We start from the raw sequence: 23,330 nt of genomic DNA on the forward strand, positions 1-23,330 counted from the left end.
ATCGTTGTTTTCTTCTGATGATCCTCCCCCTTCATCTATGCTCATCTCTAAGCCGGTCTCATCTTCTTCTTGATGGATTGTCGTTAGGGTTAGTCCGACGTATGCTTCGATTTCAGATTCAGAGGATGATGACTCGTCCCACGTGGCTTTGAGATTATGTTTGGGCTGAGCTGACTTCTTATTCTTTTCCTTGTCTTTGTTCTTCAGTTTCGGGCAGCCATCTTTGATGTGCCCTTCTTCGTTATAGTTGTAGCATCAGACCTTCCTTTTATTTCGGTAATCTCTCTTTGTCTGCGATTTAAATTTATTAGATTTAATAAATTTATTAAACTTTCTTTCCATTAGGGCTGCTTCGTTTTCATCAATAGATTCATCGGAATCTGAATCGTTTATTCTTGCCTTCAGGGCAACATTTTGACTCGATCCCTTTCTTTGTCCTGCACATCGAGATTCGTGTAATTTGAAAGTAAAGAAAAGACTTTCTAAAGTACTTACCTCGAGATCCTTGAATATATAGTAGAAGTCTACTATAGTTGTCCATTCAGGTGTTCTTGGGAACACATTTAAAGCATACCTTTGTGCGTCCCGATTAGTTACCATTTCTCCGAGGTTTGTTAGTCCGGTGATCAGCTCCTTGATTCTTCCGTGTAGTTGTGTTACTGACTCTCCTTCTTCCATCCGGAGGTTCGTCAGTTGATTCCGGAGCATGTCCCATCTCGCAAGCTTTGTTTCGGAAGTTCCTTTGTGCAGTTCCAGGAACTTCTCTCAAAGTTCCTTTGCTAAGTTGCAATCTTCGATTCGATTTACTTCCTGGGGTGGAAGTACACTGAGTAGGTGGAATTCGGCTCGTCCGTTTGCTACGAAGTCTGCTTGCTCCTTCTTGGACCAATGATATTCTTCTTTTTCTTCTCCTTGGGGGTTTTTGGGAGCTACAAAATCATATTTAATTATTAGCATAATTTCGAAGTCGGTTTTGAAAAATACTTCCATGCATTTTTTTTCATGAGGTGAAATCCTCTTCGAACTTTGCGGGTAGATCGTTGGTCTGGTTATCATCTTGATTTTGATGCTTCAGTCGGTGGTTAGTCCTTCTGAGGCAGTTGAGCTCTGGTACTACTTGTTGGCGCAACGGAGTCGGCAAGAGGGGAGGGGTGAATTGCCTGAAATAAAAAAATAAAACCCTTCCTCATTCTTCAACTCAGATTAGTAGCACACTTATATAAATGAAATTAAGTAACTAATAAATCAAAATGACACAAAGGAATTACTTGGTTACAACCTAGGTGGTTGTTAATCCAAGGTAAAAGAAAGCGCTGAAAGATCTCCTTTGTGTAGGCGGAGAAGCATATTACACTCTTAAAAAGCTCAGGAATGTGCTAGGAAATGAAAACTAGAGTTGATACTATTTCCTAGGTCCAGGAGTCTTTTTATAGCCCCTGGAAAATCTTATCAAAAGGCTGAAGGCGCCTTCCATAGGGCTGGAAGGCATCTCCAGCGAGGCACTCATGGATAAAGCTTTATCCACTGCCAACATATAATTTAACTGTCCGAAGGTGCCTTCCATAGCCTTGGAAGGTGCCTTCGTACTATTCATCGAAGGCGCCTTCCATAACCCTATCGTCCCTCGGATGCACCAAGCCCGTCGGCTCCCTTCCCGTGCCATCGTTCTCGCTAGCTACATCTTCCGCTCAACTTCTTGTGCTCCTAAGCTCCTGCACACTTAGACACAGGGATCGAAATCAAATATGACCCAATCTAACTGTTAGAGTGTATACTAAAAGCCTAGCTTTTTGTAAATATTTATTTAGAAATAAAGAATCGCATTGGTCAAATGTCTACATTTATATGCTAAGTGTAGTTGTTCAATTAATTTATATTTTAGATAATATGGTGTGTGGTGTCACACACAGAAAATCATGTTATCAGTTCTTTATAAATTATAAACAGTTGCTCACGACTAAGATGGATAGGAAAAAATCATTGGAATAATCGTAGTGTAATTTGGTATTAGTTTATCTTGACTATAAAATTACACTAGTACACTCTGAGTATATCGAGCAAGATCATTTAAGGTAAGTTCTTTTTATACTGACTGCATAAAAGAACAAGACCTTTGTAATTATGGAAGTGTGCACTCTTAATCATGATATAATAACAAACACATATACTCAATATTCATTTCTTTAATTTATCAAAGGGTGCGATTTAGTTCGATAAATCAATAGGCCCGATATGTTAGAAAATGATATTATTTATATGGTGTGTTGTTGATTATAGAATGAAAATGTGTCCTAGTGATCTAGGTTGATAATGTCCCCAAGAGGAGTTCATAAGGATTATCATGTAAACCCTGCAGGTGGACTTAGTCCGACATGATGATAAGGTTGAGTGGTACTACTCTTGGAGCTAGATATTAATTAAGTGAGTTGTTAGTAACTCATTTAATTAGTGGGCATTCGATAACTTAAACACAGGGAGATTAACACACTCATGATAAGAAGGAGCCCATATAGTAATATGGGATTGGTGCGGTAGTTCAATAATAACTCTTTAGTGGAATGAGATATTATTGATGAATTCGAGTTGGGTGTTCGGGGCGAACACGGTAAGCTCAAGTTCATCGGAAGACCAAAACTAATTCCTCCTCTCGGTCCCTGTCGTAGACTCTTAATTATAAAGTGTTATACCCACCCATACCCACCTTCTTACCCACCTTAAGGTGGCCGGCCAAGCCTAGCTTGGAGCCCAAGCTAGGGCCGGCCAAACCAAGGTGAGTTGGTGGTCGGCCCTAGCTTGAACCCAAGCTTAATTGGCTGGCCACATTAAATTAAAAAGATTTTATTTTTTAAAATATTTTCTTATGTGGAAGCCATGGTTTTAAAAGAGAGTTTAAAATTTAAATCTTTCCTTTTATAGTTTTCTACAAAAGATTAAGAGAAATGTTTGATATCTTTCCTTATTTGTAGTTAAAAAGAAGATTTTAATTTTTGATAAAACTTTCCTTTTATGTAACCATCCTTATGATTTTAAAAGAGAGATTTAAAATTAAATCTTTCATTTTTATAGTTTCTACAAAAGATTAAGAGAAAAGATTTGATATTTTTCCTTATTTGTAGATTGAAAGGAAGATTTTAATTTTGAGAAAAACTTTCCTTATTGTAATCATCCACATGTTTTAATAGAGAGATTTTAATTTATAAAAGTTTCCTTTTATAACCAACCATGAATGGATTTTTAAAGAAAAATTTTTATTTTAAAAATTTTTGGAAACAAATTAGGAAGTTTTAATTTTGTGTTTAAAACTTTCCTTATTTGGAGGAATTGAGGTGGCCGACCACATTAATAAAATAAAAGGAATGTTTAATTAAATTTTCCTTTTCATTGGTAAGAAAATTAAGGAAGTTTTAATTAAAACTTTCCTTATTTGCCAAGACCAAGGAATATAAAAGAGAGGGTAGAGGTGCCTCACCTCATACAATCTATCTTCTATTCCTCTCTTCCTTGTGGTGGCCGGCCCTCTCTTCTTCCTCTTCCCCTATTCTTCTTCTTAAGTGGCCGGCGGCATCATCTTCTTGGAGAGATCTTGGTGGCCGGATTTTGCTTGGAGAAGAAAGAGAGATAGGAGGCATTGTTTCTTAGCATCCCTTGGAGCTTGGTTGATAGCCGAAGTTCTTCAACTCAAGGAGTTTGTTGTTGGCCAAAACTTGCTTGAAGAAGAAGGAAGCTTGGGTGGATTCTCGTCTCGGTAGATCGTCGTCCACACGACGTCCAAGATAAGAAGAGAAATACGGCAGAAGATTGTGTGGTCTATAAGCTATAAAAGGTATAACTAGTTATTAGTTTCAGCATCATAACTAGTTCATCCTTTTATTTAGATCTTGAAATACCAAACACAAGAGACTAATGAATCTAGGTTATCGAATTTGTGTTTTCGATTTTATGTTTCTTTTGTTTTTCGAGTTTGTGATTCGATTGTTCTTTTTGGTTAAACCTAGGGTTACTATAAGGAAATTAAATATTGGTTTTCTTTGTAAGGCTTTGTCTAGGCAGTGGTAGATGACCCCATACCCAAGAAGGCCTAGTGCCTCACCACGTTTGACCTGGAAGCCGAACTTTGAAATAAATATTTAATCGAATTTGTAACATGGGTGGATTTGGATCAATAATGTTAAGCATCGTTTGTAATCCAAGTCTAAACCTCTAAGAACAGATAAGTTGAATTTGGAATCAATAATGTAAAGTTCTATTTGCAATTCCAAATTTAATTTCTAAAGAACACAATAGGTTGTTAGGAATGGTTTAGGACTTATACAAAATTTTTATACAGGGGAACCGATACTATATTCCCAGTAGCAACCAACAATTAGTATCAGAGCTAGGGTTTGCCTTTGTGTGTTTGGTTTTCAGTTTAATTATGCACATGTCATACATAATTTAGGCAGGATAATAGTAGGATGTGCTAACTCTGTGGTTGCAGGCTCCAACTATTATGGCTTATAGATATTGTGTGTGATTGGACCCTTGGACATGTCAAGGGCATTTTTGTGTGTGCATGATTGTATGTATTAAATACAGCAGGAGATGTATTAGTTTTAGGATTTTACATTTTTGTTTCGATCTAGATTACATGTACATTTCTTTGCGGAATATAGGATCGATATATGTAAAATTCTATTTTTTTTGCGGATCGTATCCTTGCAAGGCGTGGTACTTTTTGAGGACCAGAGACGCAGCGAAAAAAGGAGCAAGACAGATGCGGCAACTAAACCCGATTGCGGTGGCTAAAGATGGCAGCAGCTAGGGTTGGCAGCACACGGAGGACAGTGATGGAAAATGCCATAATAGTTGAAAAATTATTTTTCCATATTTTTTGCTTTATTTGTTGTGATGTGTGCTTGCATAGTAAAATTTCTCACCTTAAATAACTAAGTGGGAGAGGGATTAGTAGATAAATTTCACGGTCTCCATTACTGATTTGTAAGTGATGTGACAAACTTGCGTGTTGGCTCTGAGTGTCTCCCTCCCCATCTGATGAGTTTGTTTGCAGATCACTAGATCAAACTTCCTTTATGGATGGTTATAGGAAATTATTTAGGAGCGTGTGATCTTCTCCATCTGAAGGGGCACAATCCTATTTAATGGACTAAGTATCAAGTAATGGTATACACTTAGGGACATTTAATAGTACCCTCCCCATCAGAGTCACTACTATTATTTGTGCGACCGAAAGAAAAACCAACTATTCATTTTATTTGTCATAAAGTTAGGTTGACAAAATTAATGGGTAAAACCTCCTCTTACAAATGTTTGATTTTGTATACGTCCACACTATCGTGGCATGCAAAATTCATGGTGTTTGAGGTGTTGATAAATTTAAATAGTATTGTTTGAGGAATCAATATTATTCTAAATTTAGAGTCTTGACCAAAAGTTTATTTTGTGATTCTTAGGATGACTTTCAACCCACTAGTTATTATACTGAAAGAGAACAAACTTACTGGTCCCAACTACATAGATTAGAAAAGAAACTTGGACATTGTCCTAACTGCTGAAGGCTATAAGTTTGTACTAATGGAGGTCTGACCTAATGTGCCTAATAGCGATTCTAGTGAAGAGGAGATTGAATATCATAGGAAATGGGTCAAGGCAGATGAGATGACGTAGAGTTACATTTGTTTTTTATATCAAATGTGTTGCAATATCAGCATCAGACCATGCTTACTGGTCATGACATGATGTACAATCTCAAGGAACTCTTCAGACACTAGAATCGAACTGACAGGCAAGACTGTATGATCTCTAGGTACTGGACTAAAAGAAGGAATGAAGAAGCCGAAAGGCAAGTACTTCATTTGCAAGCAGTCTGGACAATTATAGGCGGACTGTCCTCGTAGGAAGAGAATAATATAGGTATATCTTATTCTCTAGTAATTGAAACATGTCTAGTGGTGTTATCTACCGGTACCTGGCGTGTAGATATGAGAACCACTGATCATGTCTGCAAATCATTGCAGGGGTTCCAGGAAACCCGACAACTACATGAAGGAGAAATCACTGTTTACATGGGCAATGCTACAGAAGTAGCAGCTGTTGCAATGGGAGATGTTTATAGGAATAAATATTGGGTTTGAGAAATTGTCTTTACGTACGAAGTTTTAGAAAGAACTTGATTTCAGTTTCTAAACAATACAAGGATGGATATTCTGTCTATTTTGATAACAAAGGTGTTATCAAGAAAAATAGGGAAGTTATCTGTTCTGGTACGTTGGTTGACAATTTGTATACTCTAAATCCAATAACTCCCACGATGCAACAAATAAAAATTAATAACACATCTTCTAATTCTAATAAGAGAAAGCAACCTTCGGATATGAACCAAACATATCTTTGACATCTAAGACTTGGTCATATTAACTTAAGTAGGATTCAAAGGCTAATAGCCAGTGGACTCTTGGGTTCATTAGTGTTGGAAAACTTTCCAACTTGCGAATCTTGCTTGGAAGGTAAAATGACCAAGAGACCTTTTAAGGCCAAGGGGTATAGAGCCAAAGATATATTAGAACTGGTTCATTTTGATTTGTGTGGTCCTATGTCTATCCAGGCAAGAGGTGGTTTCGAATATTTTGTATATTTTATAGATGACTATTCGAGATATGGGTATATTTACTTGATGCACCACAAGTCTGAATGCTTTGATAAGTTCAAAGAGTACAAGGTTGATGTGGAGAAACGTCATGGTAAAAATATTAAGACACTACGGTCTGATCGTGGTGGCGAATACCTCTTTGGAGAGTTTAGGAATTACTTATCAGAGGATGGAATTCAATCCCAATTGTCTGCACCTGGTACACCCCAACAGAATGGTGTGGCAGAACGAAGGTATATGACTCTTATGGAAATGGTTAGATCAATGATGAGTTATTCAGAATTACCAAATTTGTTTTGGGGATATACTCTGGAAACAGCATTGTACATTCTGAATATGGTATCTTCTAAATCAGTACCCTCTACTCCCATGAAATTATGGAATGGGCGTAAGCCTAGTCTGAGTTATATTCGAATATGGGGTAGTCCAGCGCATGTGCTGAAGGGAGATACTAACAAGTTGAAATCATGTACAGAAGTTTGTCTGTTTGTGGGATATCCTAAGGGAACAAATGGTGGTTTGTTTTATAATCCTAAAAATCAGAAGATCATTGTTAACACCAATGCTCAATTTTTAGAGAAAGATTGTGTCATGAACCATAAGCCCATGAGTGAAATTGTTCTAGAAGAAATACGAGAGGACATGCCTATTTTAGTACCAACAGTGCAAGATGAAATATCACAAGAAACTGTAACACGTATCACAAATGATACACAACAACAGATAGTGTCTCATCGTAGTGAGAGGGCTGTAAGGCAACCTGAAAGATTCATGTTTTTGGGAGAGTCATCGGACTTCATCCTAGGTAAACATGAACCTCATCCCCGAATATATGACGAAGCACTCCAAGATAAAGATGCAGCATCATTGCAAAGAGCAATGAATACAGAATTAGAATATATGTATTCTGATAAAATCTGGGAGCTTGTAGAATCACCAAATGATGTAAAAGCCATTATGTCTACAATAGAAAAAGGACAGATGGGAAGGTCGGAACTTTCAAAGTAAGGCTTGTTCACCGGTAGACATGCTTAAGTCTATCCAGATTCTTTTATATATTGCTGCTCATATAGATTATGAGATTTGGCAAGTGGATGACAAGACAGCTTTCCTTGAAGGAAGTCTTGAAGAAAGCATCCATATAGAACAACCAGAGGGGTTCATTGCAAAGGACAAAGAGCATCATGTATGTAAGCTCAATCGGTCTATTTATGAATTGAAGCAAAGTTTTAAGGTCTTGGATCATCCGGTTTATGAAGTAATCAAGTCGTATGAATTTATTCAGTGTCCGAATAAGTCTTGTGTATACAAAAAGTGTGATGGAAACGTTGTGGTATTTCTTGTACTATACGTAGATGATATTTTTGATAGTTGGAAATAATATCAAAGTGTTGTCGGAAGTAAGGGTATGGTTGTCCAAGCAATTCGATATGAAGGACTTGGGAGAATCCGCACATATTCTTGGGATCAAAGTAATAAGGGATCGTAAGAAAAGAATGTTGTACTTATCCCAAGTTTCATATAACAATACAATCCTAGCTCGTTTTAGCATGCAAGACTCCAAGAAAGGTTTTCTACCTTTTAGACATGGAGTAGCTTTATCTAAAGAGATGTCTCCGAAGACATCAAAGGAGATAGAGGACATGAAGGCAGTTCCTTATGCTTCGGCTGTCGGAAGCCTAATGTATGCTATGTTATACACGAGACCAGATATCTGTTTTTCCGTGGGCATGGTTAGCAGATATCAAAGTAACCTGGACAAGGACATTGGGCTGCTATAAAGCATATATTGAAGTACCTGAGAATGACTAGAGATTATATGCTAGTTTAGCAGGCAGATAATTTGCTCTCTGTGAGTTACATGAATTCAGACTTCCAATCAGATAGGGACAATAGTAAGTCAACCTCGGGGTTTTGTGTTTACTTTAGGAGGTGAAGCCATAACAATGGAGGAGTGTTAAGCATAGGTGCTTTTTCGGACTCCACCATAGAAGCTGAGTATGTGGCAGCCTTTGAGGCAGTCATAGAAGTTATATGGCTCAGAAACTTCATGATGGACTTAGACATGATTTCTGGTTTGCCCAAAAATTATTACAATTTATTGTAATAATAGTGGTGCAGTAGCAAACTCGAAGAAACCATAAGTCCATAAGGCAAGTAAACACAATAGAGTGCAAGTACCACCCAATATGAGATATCGTATAACGAGGAGAAGCTGTTGCCGCCTAGATTGCATCAGATGATAACCTGAGAGATCCTTTCACTAAGGTCCTTAAGGCAAGAGCTTTTGATGGGCATGTTGAAGGGTTGGGAATAAGATGTATGGTAGGATATATGGCAGCATAGTCTTTTAGTATAAGTGGGAGATTGTTAGAGTGTATACTAAAAGCCTAGTTTTTTGTAAACATTTATTTAGAAATAAAGAATCACATTGGTCAAATGTCTACATTTATATGCTAAGTGTAGTTGTTCAATTAATTTATATTGTAGATAACATGGTGTGTGGTATCACACATAGAAGATCATGTTATCAGTTCTTTATAAATTATAAACAGTTGCTCACGACTAAGATGGATAGGAACAAACCATTGGAATAGTCGTAGTGTAATTTGGTATTAGTTTATCTTGACTATAAAATTACACTAGTACACTCTGAGTGTATTGAGCAGGACCATTTAAGGTAAGTTATTTTTATACTGACTGCATAAAAGAACAAGACCTTTGTTATTATGGAAGTTTGTGCTCTTAATCATGATATAATAACAAGCACATATACTCAATATTCATTTCTTTAATTTATCAAAGGGTGTGATTTAGTTCGATAAATCAATAGGCCCGATAAGTTGGAAAATGGTATTATTTATATGGTGTGTTGTTGATTATAGAATGAAACTGTGTCCTAGTGATCTAAGTTGATAATGTCCCCAAGAGGAGCTCATAAGAATTGTCATGTAAACCCTGCAGGTGGATTTAGTTCGACATGACGATAAAGTTGAGTGGTACTACTCTTGGAGCTAGATATTAATTAAGTGAGTTGTTAGTAACTTATTTAATTAGTGGACATTCGATATCTTAAACACAGGGAGATTAACACACTCATGATAAGAATGAGCCCATATAGTAATATGAGATTGGTGCGGTAGTTCAATAATAACCCTTTAGTAGAATGAGATATTATTGATGAACTCGAGTTGGGTGTTCGGGGCGAACACGGGAAGCTCAAGTTCATCGGGAGACCAAAACCAATTCCTCCTCTCGGTCCCTGTGGTAGCTTCTTAATTATAAAGTGTTATACCCACTCATACCCACCTTCTTACCCACCTTAAGATGGCCGGCCAAGCCTAGCTTGGAGCCCAAGTTAGGGCCGGCCAAACCAAGGTGAGTTGGTGGCCGGCCCTAGCTTGAACCCAAGCTTAATTGGTTGACCACATTCAATTAAAAGGATTTTATTTTTTAAAATCTTTTCTTATGTGGAAGCCATGATTTTAAAAGTGAGTTTAAAATTTAAATCTTTCGTTTAATAGTTTTCTAGAAAAGATTAAGAGAAAGGTTTGATATCTTTCCTTATTTATAGTTAAAAGGAAGATTTTAATTTTTGATAAAACTTTCCTTTTATGTAACCATCCTCATGATTTTAAAAGAGGGTTTTAAAATTAAATCTTTCCTTTTTATAGTTTCTACAAAAGATTAAGAGAAAAGATTTGATATCTTTTCTTATTTGTAGATTGAAAGGAAGATTTTAATTTTGAGAAAAACTTTCCTTATTGTAATCATCCACATGTTTTAATAGAGAGATTTTAATTTATAAAAGTTTCCTTTTATAACCAACCATGAATGGATTTTTAAAGAGAAATTTTTATTTTAAAAATTTTCGGAAATAATTAGGAAGTTTTAATTTTGTGTTTAAAACTTTCCTTGTTTGGAGGAATTGAGGTGGCTGACCATATTAATAAATAAAAGGAATGTTTAATTAAATTTTCCTTTTCATTGGCAAGGAAATTAAGGAAGTTTTAATTAAAACTTTCCTTATTTGCAAAGATCAAGGAATATAAAAGAGAGGGTAGAGGTGCCTCACCTCATACAATCTATCTTCTATTCCTCTCTTCCTTGTGGTGGCCGGCCCTCTCTTCTTCCTCTTCCCCTATTCTTCTTCTTAAGTGGCTGGCGGCATCATCTTCTTGGAGAGATCTTGGTGGCCGGATTTTGCTTGGAGAAGAAAGAGAGATAGGAGGCATTGTTTCTTAGCATCCCTTGGAGCTTGGTTGGTGGCCGAAGTTCTTCAACTCAAGGAGTTTGTTGTTGGCCGAAACTTGCTTGAAGAAGAAGGAAGCTTAGGTGGGTTCTCGTCTCGGTAGATCGTCGCCCACACGATGTCCGAGATAAGAAGAGGAATACGTCAGAAGATCGTGAGGTCTATAAGCTATAAAAGGTATAACTAGTTATTAGTTTCAGTATCATAACTAGTTCATCCTTTTATTTAGATCTTGAAATACCAAACACAAGAGACTAATGAATCTAGGTTATCGAATTTGTGTTTTCGATTTTATGTTTCTTTTATTTTTCGAGTTTGTGATTCGATTGTTCTTTTTGGTTAAACCTAGGGTTACTATAAGGAAATTAAATATTGGTTTTCTTTGTAAGGCTTTGTCTAGGCAGTGGTAGATGACCCCATACCCAAGAAGGCCTAGTGCCTCACCACGTTTGACCTGGAAGCCGAACTTTGAAATAAATATTTAATCGAATTTGTAACATGGGTGGATTTGGATCAATAATGTTAAGCATCGTTTGTAATCCAAGTCTAAACCTCTAAGAACAGATAAGTTGAATTTGGAATCAATAATGTAAAGTTCTATTTGCAATTCCAAATTTAATTTCTAAAGAACACAATAGGTTGTTAGGAATGGTTTAGGACTTATACAAAATTTTTATACAGGGGAACCGATACTATATTCCCAATAGCAACCAATACTAACTTGGTTGATCACATCAAAATAACTATGGAGTTCAACATTAACATCGGGGGTGGTTCATGTATTGGTTCACCTCCGTTTCCTGAATCTTAAGAGTTGTGCAAGCTTCGATTTTGATGACGTCCACGTAGCACTTGCGTGCTATTAGCTAATGTTCTCTTACTTTTCCCACTTGGTTGTCCACCGAGAATTTGATATTTTGATAGAAGGTTAAGACAACCGTTCAGAACTTATTCAACGCCAGTCAACCCAAAATCACATTATAGGCCGAGGGCGCATCTACCACTATAAAAGTTGATCATCGAGTTCTCATCAGGAGTTCCTCCACAAAAGAGAGCCAATCTGATTTGCCTGATTGGCTGCACTTCATTCCCTATGAATCCGTACAAGGGCGTCATCATGGGTTGAAGTTCACCCCTATCAATCTCCAACTGATCGAACACCTTCTTGAATATGATATTAACATAACTTCCTGTATCAACAAAATTTCGATGTATATTATAATTGGATATAATAGCCTTGATGATCAACATATCATCATGGGGTATTTCTACCCCTTCCAAGTACTTGGGGCCAAAGTAGATTTTTGGCCCCTGTGCTTGTTCTTGACTACAGTCGATGACATGAATCTCTAGTCGGCATGTGTGTGACTTTCTAACTCTGTTAGAATCTTCGTCCGTTGGGCCGCTAGCTATCATGCCTATGTCCCCCCAAGCGACATTGTTACGGTTCTCTTCTTGTCGAGTCTGCTAGCATGGAGGTTCAACAGGGATAGGGCTTAGGCCTGGTTATTTTACTGTTAGGGCCTTTGTTGGGGTCGATCGACTTTCACAGAGCCTCCTCTCAGAGGTACGTGCAGTCGCTGGTAGCATCTATTGTCTTGAGGAGGAGGTCGGTGTTGAAGCCCTTGATTAGCTGCCCAGCGCAGATTATATCGATAACAATCTTTAGTGTTGTGGGTTTTCGACTGATGGTATGCACAAAAATTGGGAATCCACCGGCGAGGCTTAGCAAATAAAGTCTAGATGACCTCCACATGTTTGGCCTATGCTCACGAGGATGCGGTTGGGGGCCCGATTGGGATCCTTTAGATGGAGGAGGAGGGAAAGGGGCTCGGTGCTCTGAGGTAAAGATAGGAGCAGGCACAACCACCTTCTTCTTCCGAGTAGACTATGCCTCCTCCAAGTTAATGTACTTGGTCACCCTTTCTAGCAAGTGATCAAAATCCCTAGGAGGATTCTTAATCAGGGACATAAAGAAGTCTTCATCTGTGAGCCCTTGGGAGAAAGCACTTACCAGAATCTCCAAAGTGGTCGAAGGGATATCCATGGTCACTTGGTTGAAACACTTGATGTATGTCCTCAAAGCCTCCTTGGGTCGTTACTTGAAGGTGAATAAACTTAGTGTGGTTTTGTGGTACCTACAGCTATTGGCGAAGTGGTGGAGAAATGCCTTTCGGAAATCCTTGAAGTTGCATATGGAGTCAGTCGGGAGTCGGTTAAACCATCTCTAAGCAAAGACAGAGAGTGTAGTTAAGAACACTCGCCACTTGACACCATCCGTGTATTAATGGAGGATGACTACATTTTTAAACTTGAGTAGGTGATCCTCTAATTCGGCCGCGCCTCCATTCTCTCCAATCGCAAGGGATTGGAAGTGGGGTGACAATTTATCCTCCAATATTTCTAAGGATAATGACATGCTTAGTCATTTGAGGGAGCCACTAGGGGCTGGAGTCTTCCCTTTCCGTTGATCCCGAGTGGGTGCGTCTCCCGAGAATGATCCTTAGGGCCTCTCCGGGCGGCCCATGTCATCGAGAGGCGTGTGGAACAATGCCCTATGGTATGCGATCAAAGATGGGGGCATGGGAGGAAAATCAATCGGTCGTACAGGTAGCTGATTAAAACTAGCTAGAGGAGGGACCGAGGGAAACTACATCGGCCCTTCTACCTTGGTCCTCCACTCTATGTGAGGTCCTGTCACTTAGAATGCTAGGTTGTTCAGTAAAGAGTATTGTTGCACTATCTTTTAGGCTTTGATAGCCACTAGCAAATCCAGGTCCTCTTACGATAGGGTCATTGTTGTGAACCTTCCAACTTCTTCCATCTTCGAGTTTTAGAATCATGTGAAGTTCTCACATATGAAGTCAAATTTGATCCTATCTGAAATCAATGTGGCGTACTGAATAGGTGGCTTTGAGGTTGACTGGATAATACTTTGAGCAGGAGGAACCTGGTGCCATGATCGAGCCTAGTTAGCAATGAGAAGAGCTAGAAGAAGAAAATGACAGTGACCAAGTCAGGGAAGAGTCCCCGATGCAGGACTCTGACGCTCAAGTTAGACAGGGATATGAAGAAAGAATTAAGAACAGTAGCAAGGAACAACGAATTCTAGAAGCGAAGCTTACCTGCGCCTATGGGTGGAGATCCCTTATATAATACTTTTTTTTCTCTGCATGAAGATCTATGCATTACTAAAATAGAACCAACCATTCTGACATTTTACACTTTTCATAAATTGGGTCCATCACATCTGTGCTTGCAGGGTGGACACTTCCAACGTACGGACTGCATATGGAATATTTACTTGGTTCTCTGACAACGGTTATATAAGATGCCAAAGAAGGATATAGGGCTTTTAGGTTGATGGACCCTACTTTAATTGTGAGCTGGACGAGTCTCCTCTATTGTTCGGTCGGGCATTGCTTTTGGACAAGTTGAATTGGTTACAGAAGGTTGATCATCTCGAGAACTCGGCATTCAATCGAACAATATATCTAGAAGCTCTGATCAGATCGAGAGAACTCGGTTCTCTATTGAGCTAAGAGGACTCGCCTTTCCATTGAGCCAGTAGGATTCGGAATATGATCATACAAAAGATCCAATCGACTCGATTGCTCGGCCAGCCATGGACTCGGAATCCAATCCGACAAAATATCCAATCAGCTAGGCTCGGCCGGCCATGCGGCCTTGCTAACCCCGAGTAACGACCCCTGCTTGACTTTGATCGTCACATTAACTGACCTTCTTTATTTGGCCCCAACTTCAAAGGTCCTACCTTATTCGCCGCATCACATAACAAGAAATTAATACCAACATATATATGCTTTTGAGTTTAAATATACCTTGTAAACTGCTCCGAATCCACCTTCGCCGAGTTTGTTATCTTTAGAGAAGTAGGCTGTCGCGACTTGTAGTGTGGAGAGATCAAACAATATTGATTCGACACTCATGATTTTCTCTGCTTCAGTTTCATCTATTGATAGAAGATTAAACGACTTAGAGACATTAAGACACATTATGTAGCTTGATAATTAATTATGCTGTGCAGTTACGTTACTCACATTGGGGTCCCGGCTTCTTCCTCCTCCAGTAGCAAATGCAAATTAAGAAGATGAGAGACATCGCAGTCACCGATGGTATTACAATATCTAGGACAATTCCAATTACATTCTTTTTCCCTGCGGCAAATCTCAACATTTCATTTCTTTTTCATCGAAAATCAATATTGTTAGACGTTAAATCCTACCTGTAGATAATTCTTTAGACGTTTTATTCCACGAGCATGTATGTAAGACAATAAAATATCTCACAAGTTTTGGTGCTCATCAACGTTTTATTCCACGAGCTACCAAAATTTTACACCACATATTAATTAGATTGGTTTAGTGTCACGTCACGTCACGTCACGTCACGTCACGTCGCTGGCAAAACATGACAGTGACAGTGCCATCACAATAGAAAAATGGGAGACTTTTATTGACTTTTTCAAAAGTCTTGAAATTGTGATGCTAAGCATTACCGACAGAAAAATAAGACAAATGGGCAGGATTTCTCAAAGCCACTAACAATAGTGGTGCGGAGCACTGCATGCTTTGTCCAAACACGATGGCAAGCAGAGTCAACCAATTCGAATCATATAATTGATCAGTTAGTAACGAAGGGCCCATTAAAAAATAGATGAAAGTGGAAAAAAAAAAAAAACTGATTGATGGAGGAGACAAAGTTAAGTGTGGATCTAAGTCCGTCGAGCAGACTGGATACCCCTGAGCAGATTGGATACTATTGAGCGGAGTGTGTACGGTTGAGCGAATCGGTTACGGTCGAGCGGAAGAAATCGGTTTAGGATCCAACATGTTGGGTGCTCCTCGGCCAAGTAAAATTGTCCTCCGACAACAAAGAAAGTTAAGCAGAAGTTGGTCTCACTGACTAGGAGCAATGTCCGGTCAGATGGAGACAACCAACGACGGTCAGGAAGCAAGCGGACATGCTGTAGCTCGGAAGGACACTACCGAGCGGGGACAACCCGGCCGAGCGGACTCCGGTCGACCGCGCATGGACCCACCAACTATCTCTTCATATCTTTTTAAGAGTTTGTGCCGCTGATAGTAGGGCATGTCTAGCAGACAATTGTACTTTAGAAGCTTCAAATCTGTCACATCAGAGGATTACATAACTACTTAAGGAATGGTATCGGGGATAATTTTTGACCTGTCTCTTCCTAGGACACCTAGGAAGACATGCCTACACCTTGAGATGTGTGCACGAGCACTAGATTGACACTATATAAGGGGGTTCCCAGCTACAGGAAAAGGTATGCGTAATTTGGTTTTCTACATCTCTTAGTTACAGTTCTCTATTTCTTAAGGTCGTCGGAAACTGACTTGAGCGTCGGAGGATCAATGTTAGGAACTCTTTCCCGACCCGGCATTAACGCTTTTGTGCTACAGGATTACATGGAGTCTTCATCGTGTCAACTTCGAAGCCACATCCCCAAGCTTGTCATCTGCGCTGATTCTGGACAGGATTATATTTGGCACTGACCGTCTGTGGGAATCTTACCTGAATCTGAAATGCAAAGATGGAGGATGCTGGATGACTTACCACAGTGACATTGATGCAAGAGGAGTTCGACATGCTGGTGCAAACCCGAGCAATGAAGATGTTGGAGCAGCAGCAGGCGACAACTGGTCATCAAGTAAATGAACTCGCTGCGTCTGCGACAGGTGAACAAGCTGATCATAATGGCCAAGCGAAAAACCCCGCCGCTCGTCGGACCAACAACAAGCTGATCAGCACATTTGGAGAGGCACCGAACACGCTGATCCCCTACCACCGAGCGTTGTTCCGCACTCCTTCAAAGGAACAAGGCTGAGCGGATAGGACCTAAGGATCCTTATCAGAGGACACTGTGTTGTGTTATCTACTACTGAAGCCGAGTATATAGCAATGGGTGAATGTGTAGCATAACTATTATGGATGATGCACACATTAAAAGACTTTAACTTAGAATATAAAAGTGTAAAAATCCATATTGATAATATCAGTTCGATCAACTTAACAAAAAATTCAGTGCATCATTCAAGAACCAAACATATTGAAATAAAATATCACTTTATTAGAGATCACGTCTCTAAAGGAGACATTGAACTCAATTATGTTAAGTCCAAATCAAATTTGGCTGATATTTTCACCAAACCACTACCAGAGTCTGAATTCAGTAATTTACGAAGACGACTGGGAATGTACACAATAAACTAGGACTTTTAAATATGAAACAAATTTTTAAGCAGATTCCTAGATCTGGGGCAGCAGACACAGTCAAAGCTAATACCCGACTTGTATACCTGACTGGCACTAGATGACAACAGTATCAGAAAATCATAACCTCCTGTCAGGGAATAACTGTTGTGCGTCAGGGAATATTCCAGTAGTCTACCATCCTGCTCCAGTGGAACCTTCCTCCCGCTAATGAAAGATCGACGTACAACCTCCCTCACTCAACGGACCCTGACATCCGATATTCTCTGACATCTGGCAGTCTCCAGAAGGCACGCAACGTCATATAAAAAGGGAGGCCCTCTCCCTTAGCCAGGTACGCGCACGCGCATTCTCGCACTCGTCTTCTACATTCTTTTCTTTCGTACACTGTTCTTTGGGGAAAAAGTACCTGACTTGAGCGTCGGAGGATCATTGCCAGGAACTTTTTCCCTGATTTTTGGTCTCTAACGCTCTGTGTGCTTGTCCGAGTGTGTGCAGAGCTCAAGTACTAGCAACACCGTCATTGTTCAGAAGCTTCACAGGAGGGTCCCAGGGGTGTAACCGAGCCGAGCCGAGTCGAGCCGAGCTGAACTTTTGGATGTTTGAGTTTGGCTCATTTATTATCGAGCCGAGCTCAAGCTTTATTTAACGAATATATTAATGGCTCATGAGCTTATTCGAGCTTTTATCATGCCTAAACGAGCTTAATAAATATAAATTATAAATTTAAATATTCATTAAAGACTAAATTATATATTTTAAAAATATATAATATTCTTCTTAAAATTTATAATTTTATTCTAATAAATAAATTTAATATAGTTATCTATGTTTTTCATAAGTAGAGTGTAAAATTTATAAACTTAATATCAAAATTATTATTTTTTATTTAAAAGTTGATTCATGAGCTTAACGAACATGTTCACGAGCTAACGAGTCAAATATTATGAAGCTTGAGCTTGATTTATTTATCTTAACGAGCCTAATTAAACGAGCTTTTATCGAATCGAGCTTTGAGTTGCTCACGAGCAGCTTGGCTCATTTACATCCCTAGGGTCCCTCTTTCCAACGTGCCTGTGCTCGCCGCGCAAAAGTCATCCCTCCGTCAATACCAGCGCCATCTCAGCTGACTTTCGTCTGAGTCAAATTCCGAATAGAATCAATCTTAAACCTTGGTATTCAAGAGAGCTTCCTCTTCCTCCTCTCTTCCCATTGAGTAGACTACGATTTGCTACCCGATCCTATAGAAGATCATTCAGTGCTTATAGGAATTATGACGATAAATAAGATCAATGACTAATGTAATAGAATCATAGTAGATCAATTTCGATTTCTATCTAATGTAGCCTTATAGATAATGATCACTAGATCTTTAGATCCATCGTATGGTTTTGATTCGATGTATCTAAAGTATGCTTTCAATTAATACTTGTATTTATCTGTTGCAGATCATCATGTTCATGAAAAGTAGCTAATTGATTAACGAAATAATTAATTACCTCCGGAGGAGGTGGGCGCCGGAGCCAGTTGCATCGCTGACGGCGGGGGCACAGAGATGTTGAGGGTAGGGGAACCTAGGAAGGAGTAGAGCTCGAACCTCATGCCGCAGCTCCCGCCGAGTAACCTTCCCCCCTGTTTTCCCACGAACAACGTCGGCATCGGAATGAACAGCGTGCCCAGGCACTCCCTGCACTGCTCCTGCGACAGGTCGCGCGTGCACTGCATTGAGTCGTAGATGGAGGGGAACTCTGCTGTGTAGTAGCTGGCCGCCCCGATCGCGAACCGCTTGCTGGAATTGGCCGCCGCATCGGCAGTCCGGTTCATCAGCATCCCCAACAGCCAGGCGAACCGGTTCGGTTCCGGGGCGTCATCCATGCTGTTAAACCCCAGTGGGTGGCGGTTGGAGGAGGAGGTGGGCAGCGGCTGGTCGGAGAAGCGGATGAGGCAGAACTCGTACCACAACTCGGCCGCCCTATCATTAGGGCAGTTGCGGGTGACTTCGGCGGTGGCGTTGTCGAGGCAGGAGCGGCACTCGGTGGCGTTGACGTCGCCGCGGCAGTTGACGAGGCCAAACACCTGGTCGGAGCCTCCCACGACACTGGTATTGAGGAAGCCGGTGGCGTAGCCGTCGGAGGCGAGGGTGGAGAGGAGGCGTTCGAGGTTGGATCGGTAGGTGCTGTTGTCGCTGAAGTTGCCGGCGCTGTGATCACAGTTCTGGAACAGCTCCTGGGCGCCGGCGAAAGAGAGGAAGAGGAGGAGGGAAAGCAGAAGGGAGAGGAAGGAGGAAGCCATGGCGGAATTGGAAATGGAATGTGAAAAACACATCGAATCCAGACACCATGATTAATTTCAACGAGAAATTTCAGGAGAAAATAAAAGTCAAAGCTATGGAAAGACTCGTGATTCTTGCTCGAGCGAGAAGAGAAAACGAAATGGCGTTTACAAAATCCTAAAACACACTCCATAATCTGCATCTGGGAAATTAAATTAGCTTTCAGCTCCAGCTGGTACTTAGTAGAGTATAACATCCTCTCCATTTATAACCAAATAATTTCTTTATATCTTTTGTTTTTAGTCTTTTAATTATTTGTATGCAAATATTAATTTTAATAAAACTATAAGTTCGAAAATAGTTCATTTATTTTTATGCAGGCTATTCACCCCCTCCCCTCTATCCGGTCGTTAAGGGACCAACACGTAGTGCCTCCTTGGACCCCTATTTGACCACAATTAGATTCACGTTCATCTTCTGATGGCGGTAATTGCTAGCGAAGTATTGTAGGAGCGTTGCTCAGAAGTCCTTAAAACTACATATAGAGTTGATCGGCAGTCGCTCGAACTACCTCTGAGCCTATCCGGAGAGCGTAGTGAGAAATACTCAGCATTTGATCCTTTGGGTCGGTCACCCCCATGTATTCTCCGAATGTTAGCGGCGCGTAATGTCGTAGCAGCCGGTCGTCCAAGATCTCTTGAGAGAATTATCTGTTTATCCGTTTGGGGAAGTCGTCGAGCCTTGGTGCTTTACCCTTGCGCTCGTCTCGAGTGGGCGCTTCCTCCGATAAGGATCCTTGGGCCCTATCTGCTCGTCCTTGTTCCTCTGAAGGGGTGCGGAACAACGCCCAATGATAGGGATTAGCGCATCAAGTGCATCTCCGAATGTGTCGATCGACATGTTGTTCGGACGACAAGCGACGACGTTTCATGCTCGGCCTGTTGGCCTATTGTCAATGTCGCGGGTTCATTTACTTGGTGACCGACTATTACCTATTGCTGCTCTAACATCATAGCCGCTCACGCTTGTATCAACATGTCGAATTCCTCTTTCGTCAGCATCACGGTGGTGAGTCATCTAACGTCCTCCATCTTTGCATTTCGGATTCAGGTAAACTTCCCACATATTGCGCCAAATATAACCCTATCCAAAAATAGCAAATATGACAAGCTGAGGATGTGATTTCGAAGTTGACGCAGTGAAGACTTCATGTAATCTTGCAGCACAAAAGCGTCAGTGCCAGACCGTTAATGGGTTCCTGGCATTGGCCTATGACGCTCAAGTCAATCTCTGGCAATCTCAAGAAACAGAGAACTGTAGCTAATAGATGTAGAAGACGAAGTTGCGCATTCCTTTCCTTGTATCTAGGAACCCCTTTTTATAGTGTCAACATGGTTCTTGTGCACACATTTCAAGGTGTAGACACATCTTCCTAGGTGTTCTAGGAAGAGACAGGTCAAAAAGTGTCCCTGACATCATTCCTTAAACAGTCATGCAATCTTCTGATGTGATAGCTTGGAAGCTTTTAAAGTACGATTGCCTACAGAACATGTCCTACTGTCAGTGGCACAAACTCCCAAAAAGATATGACAACATACTTGATGGGGTCATGCGTGGCCGATCGGGGTCTACTCGGCTGGGCTGCCTCCGCTCGGCGGTGTCCTCAGGGCCTGCCGACTTGTCTTTTTCCTTGCTTTCTGATTGTCAGCGGTTATCCTGCTCTGACCGAATACAAAGCCCGGTCGGCGAGACCAGCTGCTGCTTATTTCTTTTTGTTATCGGAGGACTATTTCACCCGACTGAGGTAGAGCTCAACTTACTTGTCTACGAAGCTATTATCATTCGCTCGGTTGTAACCGACCCACTTGGCCATACCTGGTCCGCTCAGCACTGCATGATCTGCTCTGCGGACTAGGATATCCCGCTTAACTTTATTTTTCACGTCAGCCGGTCTTCCTTAATTTGCCCCATCTTTAATGGGACCCTATCATTACCCGATCATTATGCTTTCAATTAATACTTGTATTTATCTGTTGCAGATCATCATGTTCATGATAGTTAAGTAGCTAATTGATTAACCAAATAATTAATTACCTCCGGAGGAGGTGGCCGCCGAAGCCAGTTGCATCGCTGACGGCGAGGGCACAGAGATGTTGACGGTAGGGGAACCTTGGAAGAAGGAGTAGAGCTCGAACCTCATGCCGCAGCTCTCGCCGAGTATCCTCCCCCCTTGCTTTCCCACGAACAACGGCGGCATCGGAACGAACAGCGTGCCCAGGCACTCCCTGCACTGCTCGTGCGACAGGTCGTGCCTGCAGTGCATCAGGACGTAGATGGAGGGGAACTCTGCCGTGTAGTAGTTGGCTTCCCCGATCGCGAACCTCTTGCTGGAATTGGCCGCCGCATCGGCAGTCCGGTTCATCAGCATCCTCAACAGCCAGGCGAACCGGTTCGGTTCCGGGGCGTTGTTCATGCTGTTAAACGCCAGTGGCTGTCGGTTAGAGGAGGAGATGGGCAGCGGCTTGTCGGAGATGAGGACGAGGCAGACATCGTACCACAGCTCGGCCGCCCTGTAATTAGGGCAGTTGCGGGTGACTTCGGCGGTGGCGGTGTCGAGGCAGGAGCGGCACTCGGTGGCGTTGATGTCGCCGCGGCAGTTGACGAGGCCAAACACCTGGTCGGAGCCTCCCCCGACACTGGTATTGAGGAAGCCGGTGGCGTAGCCGTCGGAGGAGAGGGTGGAGAGGAGGAGTTCGAGGTTGGATTGGTAGGTGCTGTTGTCGCTGAACTTGCCGGCGCTGGGATCACAGTTCGGTAACTGCTCCTGGGCGCCAGCGAAAGAGAGGAGGGGAAGCAGAAGGGAGACGAAGGAGGAAGCCATGGTGGAATTGAAAATGGAATGTGAAAATTAGACTTCAATTACACTCTAATTCACTACACCCTGAGAGTGCGTAAAAATTGCTCAGAAAATTGCCTTCAAAATTGTTGTAGCATGAAAGAATTAGTCAAATATCAATCACATTTTTCAATAATATATATATTTTTTTCAATAAGCACGCAAACTCCTGATGTGAATACATATCCTGAAGTCATCTATGTCTCCATTTCTATACGCGCACATCAATCCCAGACACCGTGATCAATTTCAACGACAAATTTCACATGCATGGACAAAAAAAACGTCAAAGCTATGGAAAGACTCGTGATTATTGCTCGACCGAGAAGAGAAAACAAAATGGCGTTTACAAAATCCTAAAACCCACTCCATAATCTACAGCTGGGAAATTAAATTAGCTTTCAGCTCCAACTGCTAATAGTAAATGATCCCGTCCGGAATCTGAGTCAGACGAATCATCGGGTGAGATGGATGGAATATTGATCGAGTCGCGATATCCCGGAAGGGGATATGCTGAGATAACTTCTATGTTCACCAAGTCTTCAGAAATCCTCTGGTCAACGCTACCTGCAGCCAGCGACCGGGTTCCCCCTGTCCTTGGTATCCCGAGGCTCGAGGCGGATCCAACGAACATATAAGTAACAGGCTAATACTAGAATAAACAAATGAAGGGAGAGTGAGTACGGTAACGTACCCTGGCCTAGGGGGCGCCCTCGGATGAGACGCTGCTCGAGTTGTCGCGACTCGGAAGAGTAGATGAATGCGTCGGACGAGGAGCTGGATCTGATAACGCGGAGTCGGACGTGGCACGGAACCGGAAGATGAGCTACAGGTCCGGAGATAATAACGGCACGCAGGTCGAGATAAAACATCGGCACGCAGGCTGGGACAAAACATCGGCACCTAGGCCGGGCTATAACATCGACACACAGACCGAGATAAAACATCGGCACACAGGCCGAACTATAACGTCGACACACAAGCTGGAATAAGATTTCGGCACGCA

General features: G+C 41.3%; 2 protein-coding genes across 2 annotated transcripts in view; both read right to left on the minus strand.

The window, feature by feature from the left end:
• LOC121992724 overlaps window positions 1-19,632 on the minus strand; it is a 39,980-nt gene extending 20,348 nt beyond the window's left edge. Inside the window, exons 1-3 of the mRNA XM_042547261.1 lie at window positions 18,656-19,632; window positions 14,960-15,076; window positions 14,741-14,871 (exon numbers count right to left, since the gene is read on the minus strand). Of these exons, the coding sequence (XP_042403195.1) occupies window positions 14,741-14,871; window positions 14,960-15,076; window positions 18,656-19,481 (1,074 nt within the window). The 5' untranslated portion in view covers window positions 19,482-19,632. The remainder of the gene's footprint in view (window positions 1-14,740; window positions 14,872-14,959; window positions 15,077-18,655) is intronic.
• Window positions 19,633-20,635: 1,003 nt separating this feature from the next.
• LOC121992731 (cysteine-rich repeat secretory protein 38-like) lies at window positions 20,636-22,309 on the minus strand. The gene is made up of 2 exons (XM_042547274.1): window positions 21,523-22,309; window positions 20,636-20,718 (listed from the first exon to the last, which is right to left on the minus strand). Exons 1-2 carry the CDS (start codon window positions 22,307-22,309, stop codon window positions 20,636-20,638), a joined length of 870 nt encoding a protein of 289 aa, XP_042403208.1.
• Between the last annotated feature and the right edge of the window lie 1,021 nt (window positions 22,310-23,330).

The sequence above is a fragment of the Zingiber officinale genome, chromosome 1B (assembly GCF_018446385.1).
Source record: "Zingiber officinale cultivar Zhangliang chromosome 1B, Zo_v1.1, whole genome shotgun sequence".
NCBI lineage: Eukaryota > Viridiplantae > Streptophyta > Magnoliopsida > Zingiberales > Zingiberaceae > Zingiber > Zingiber officinale.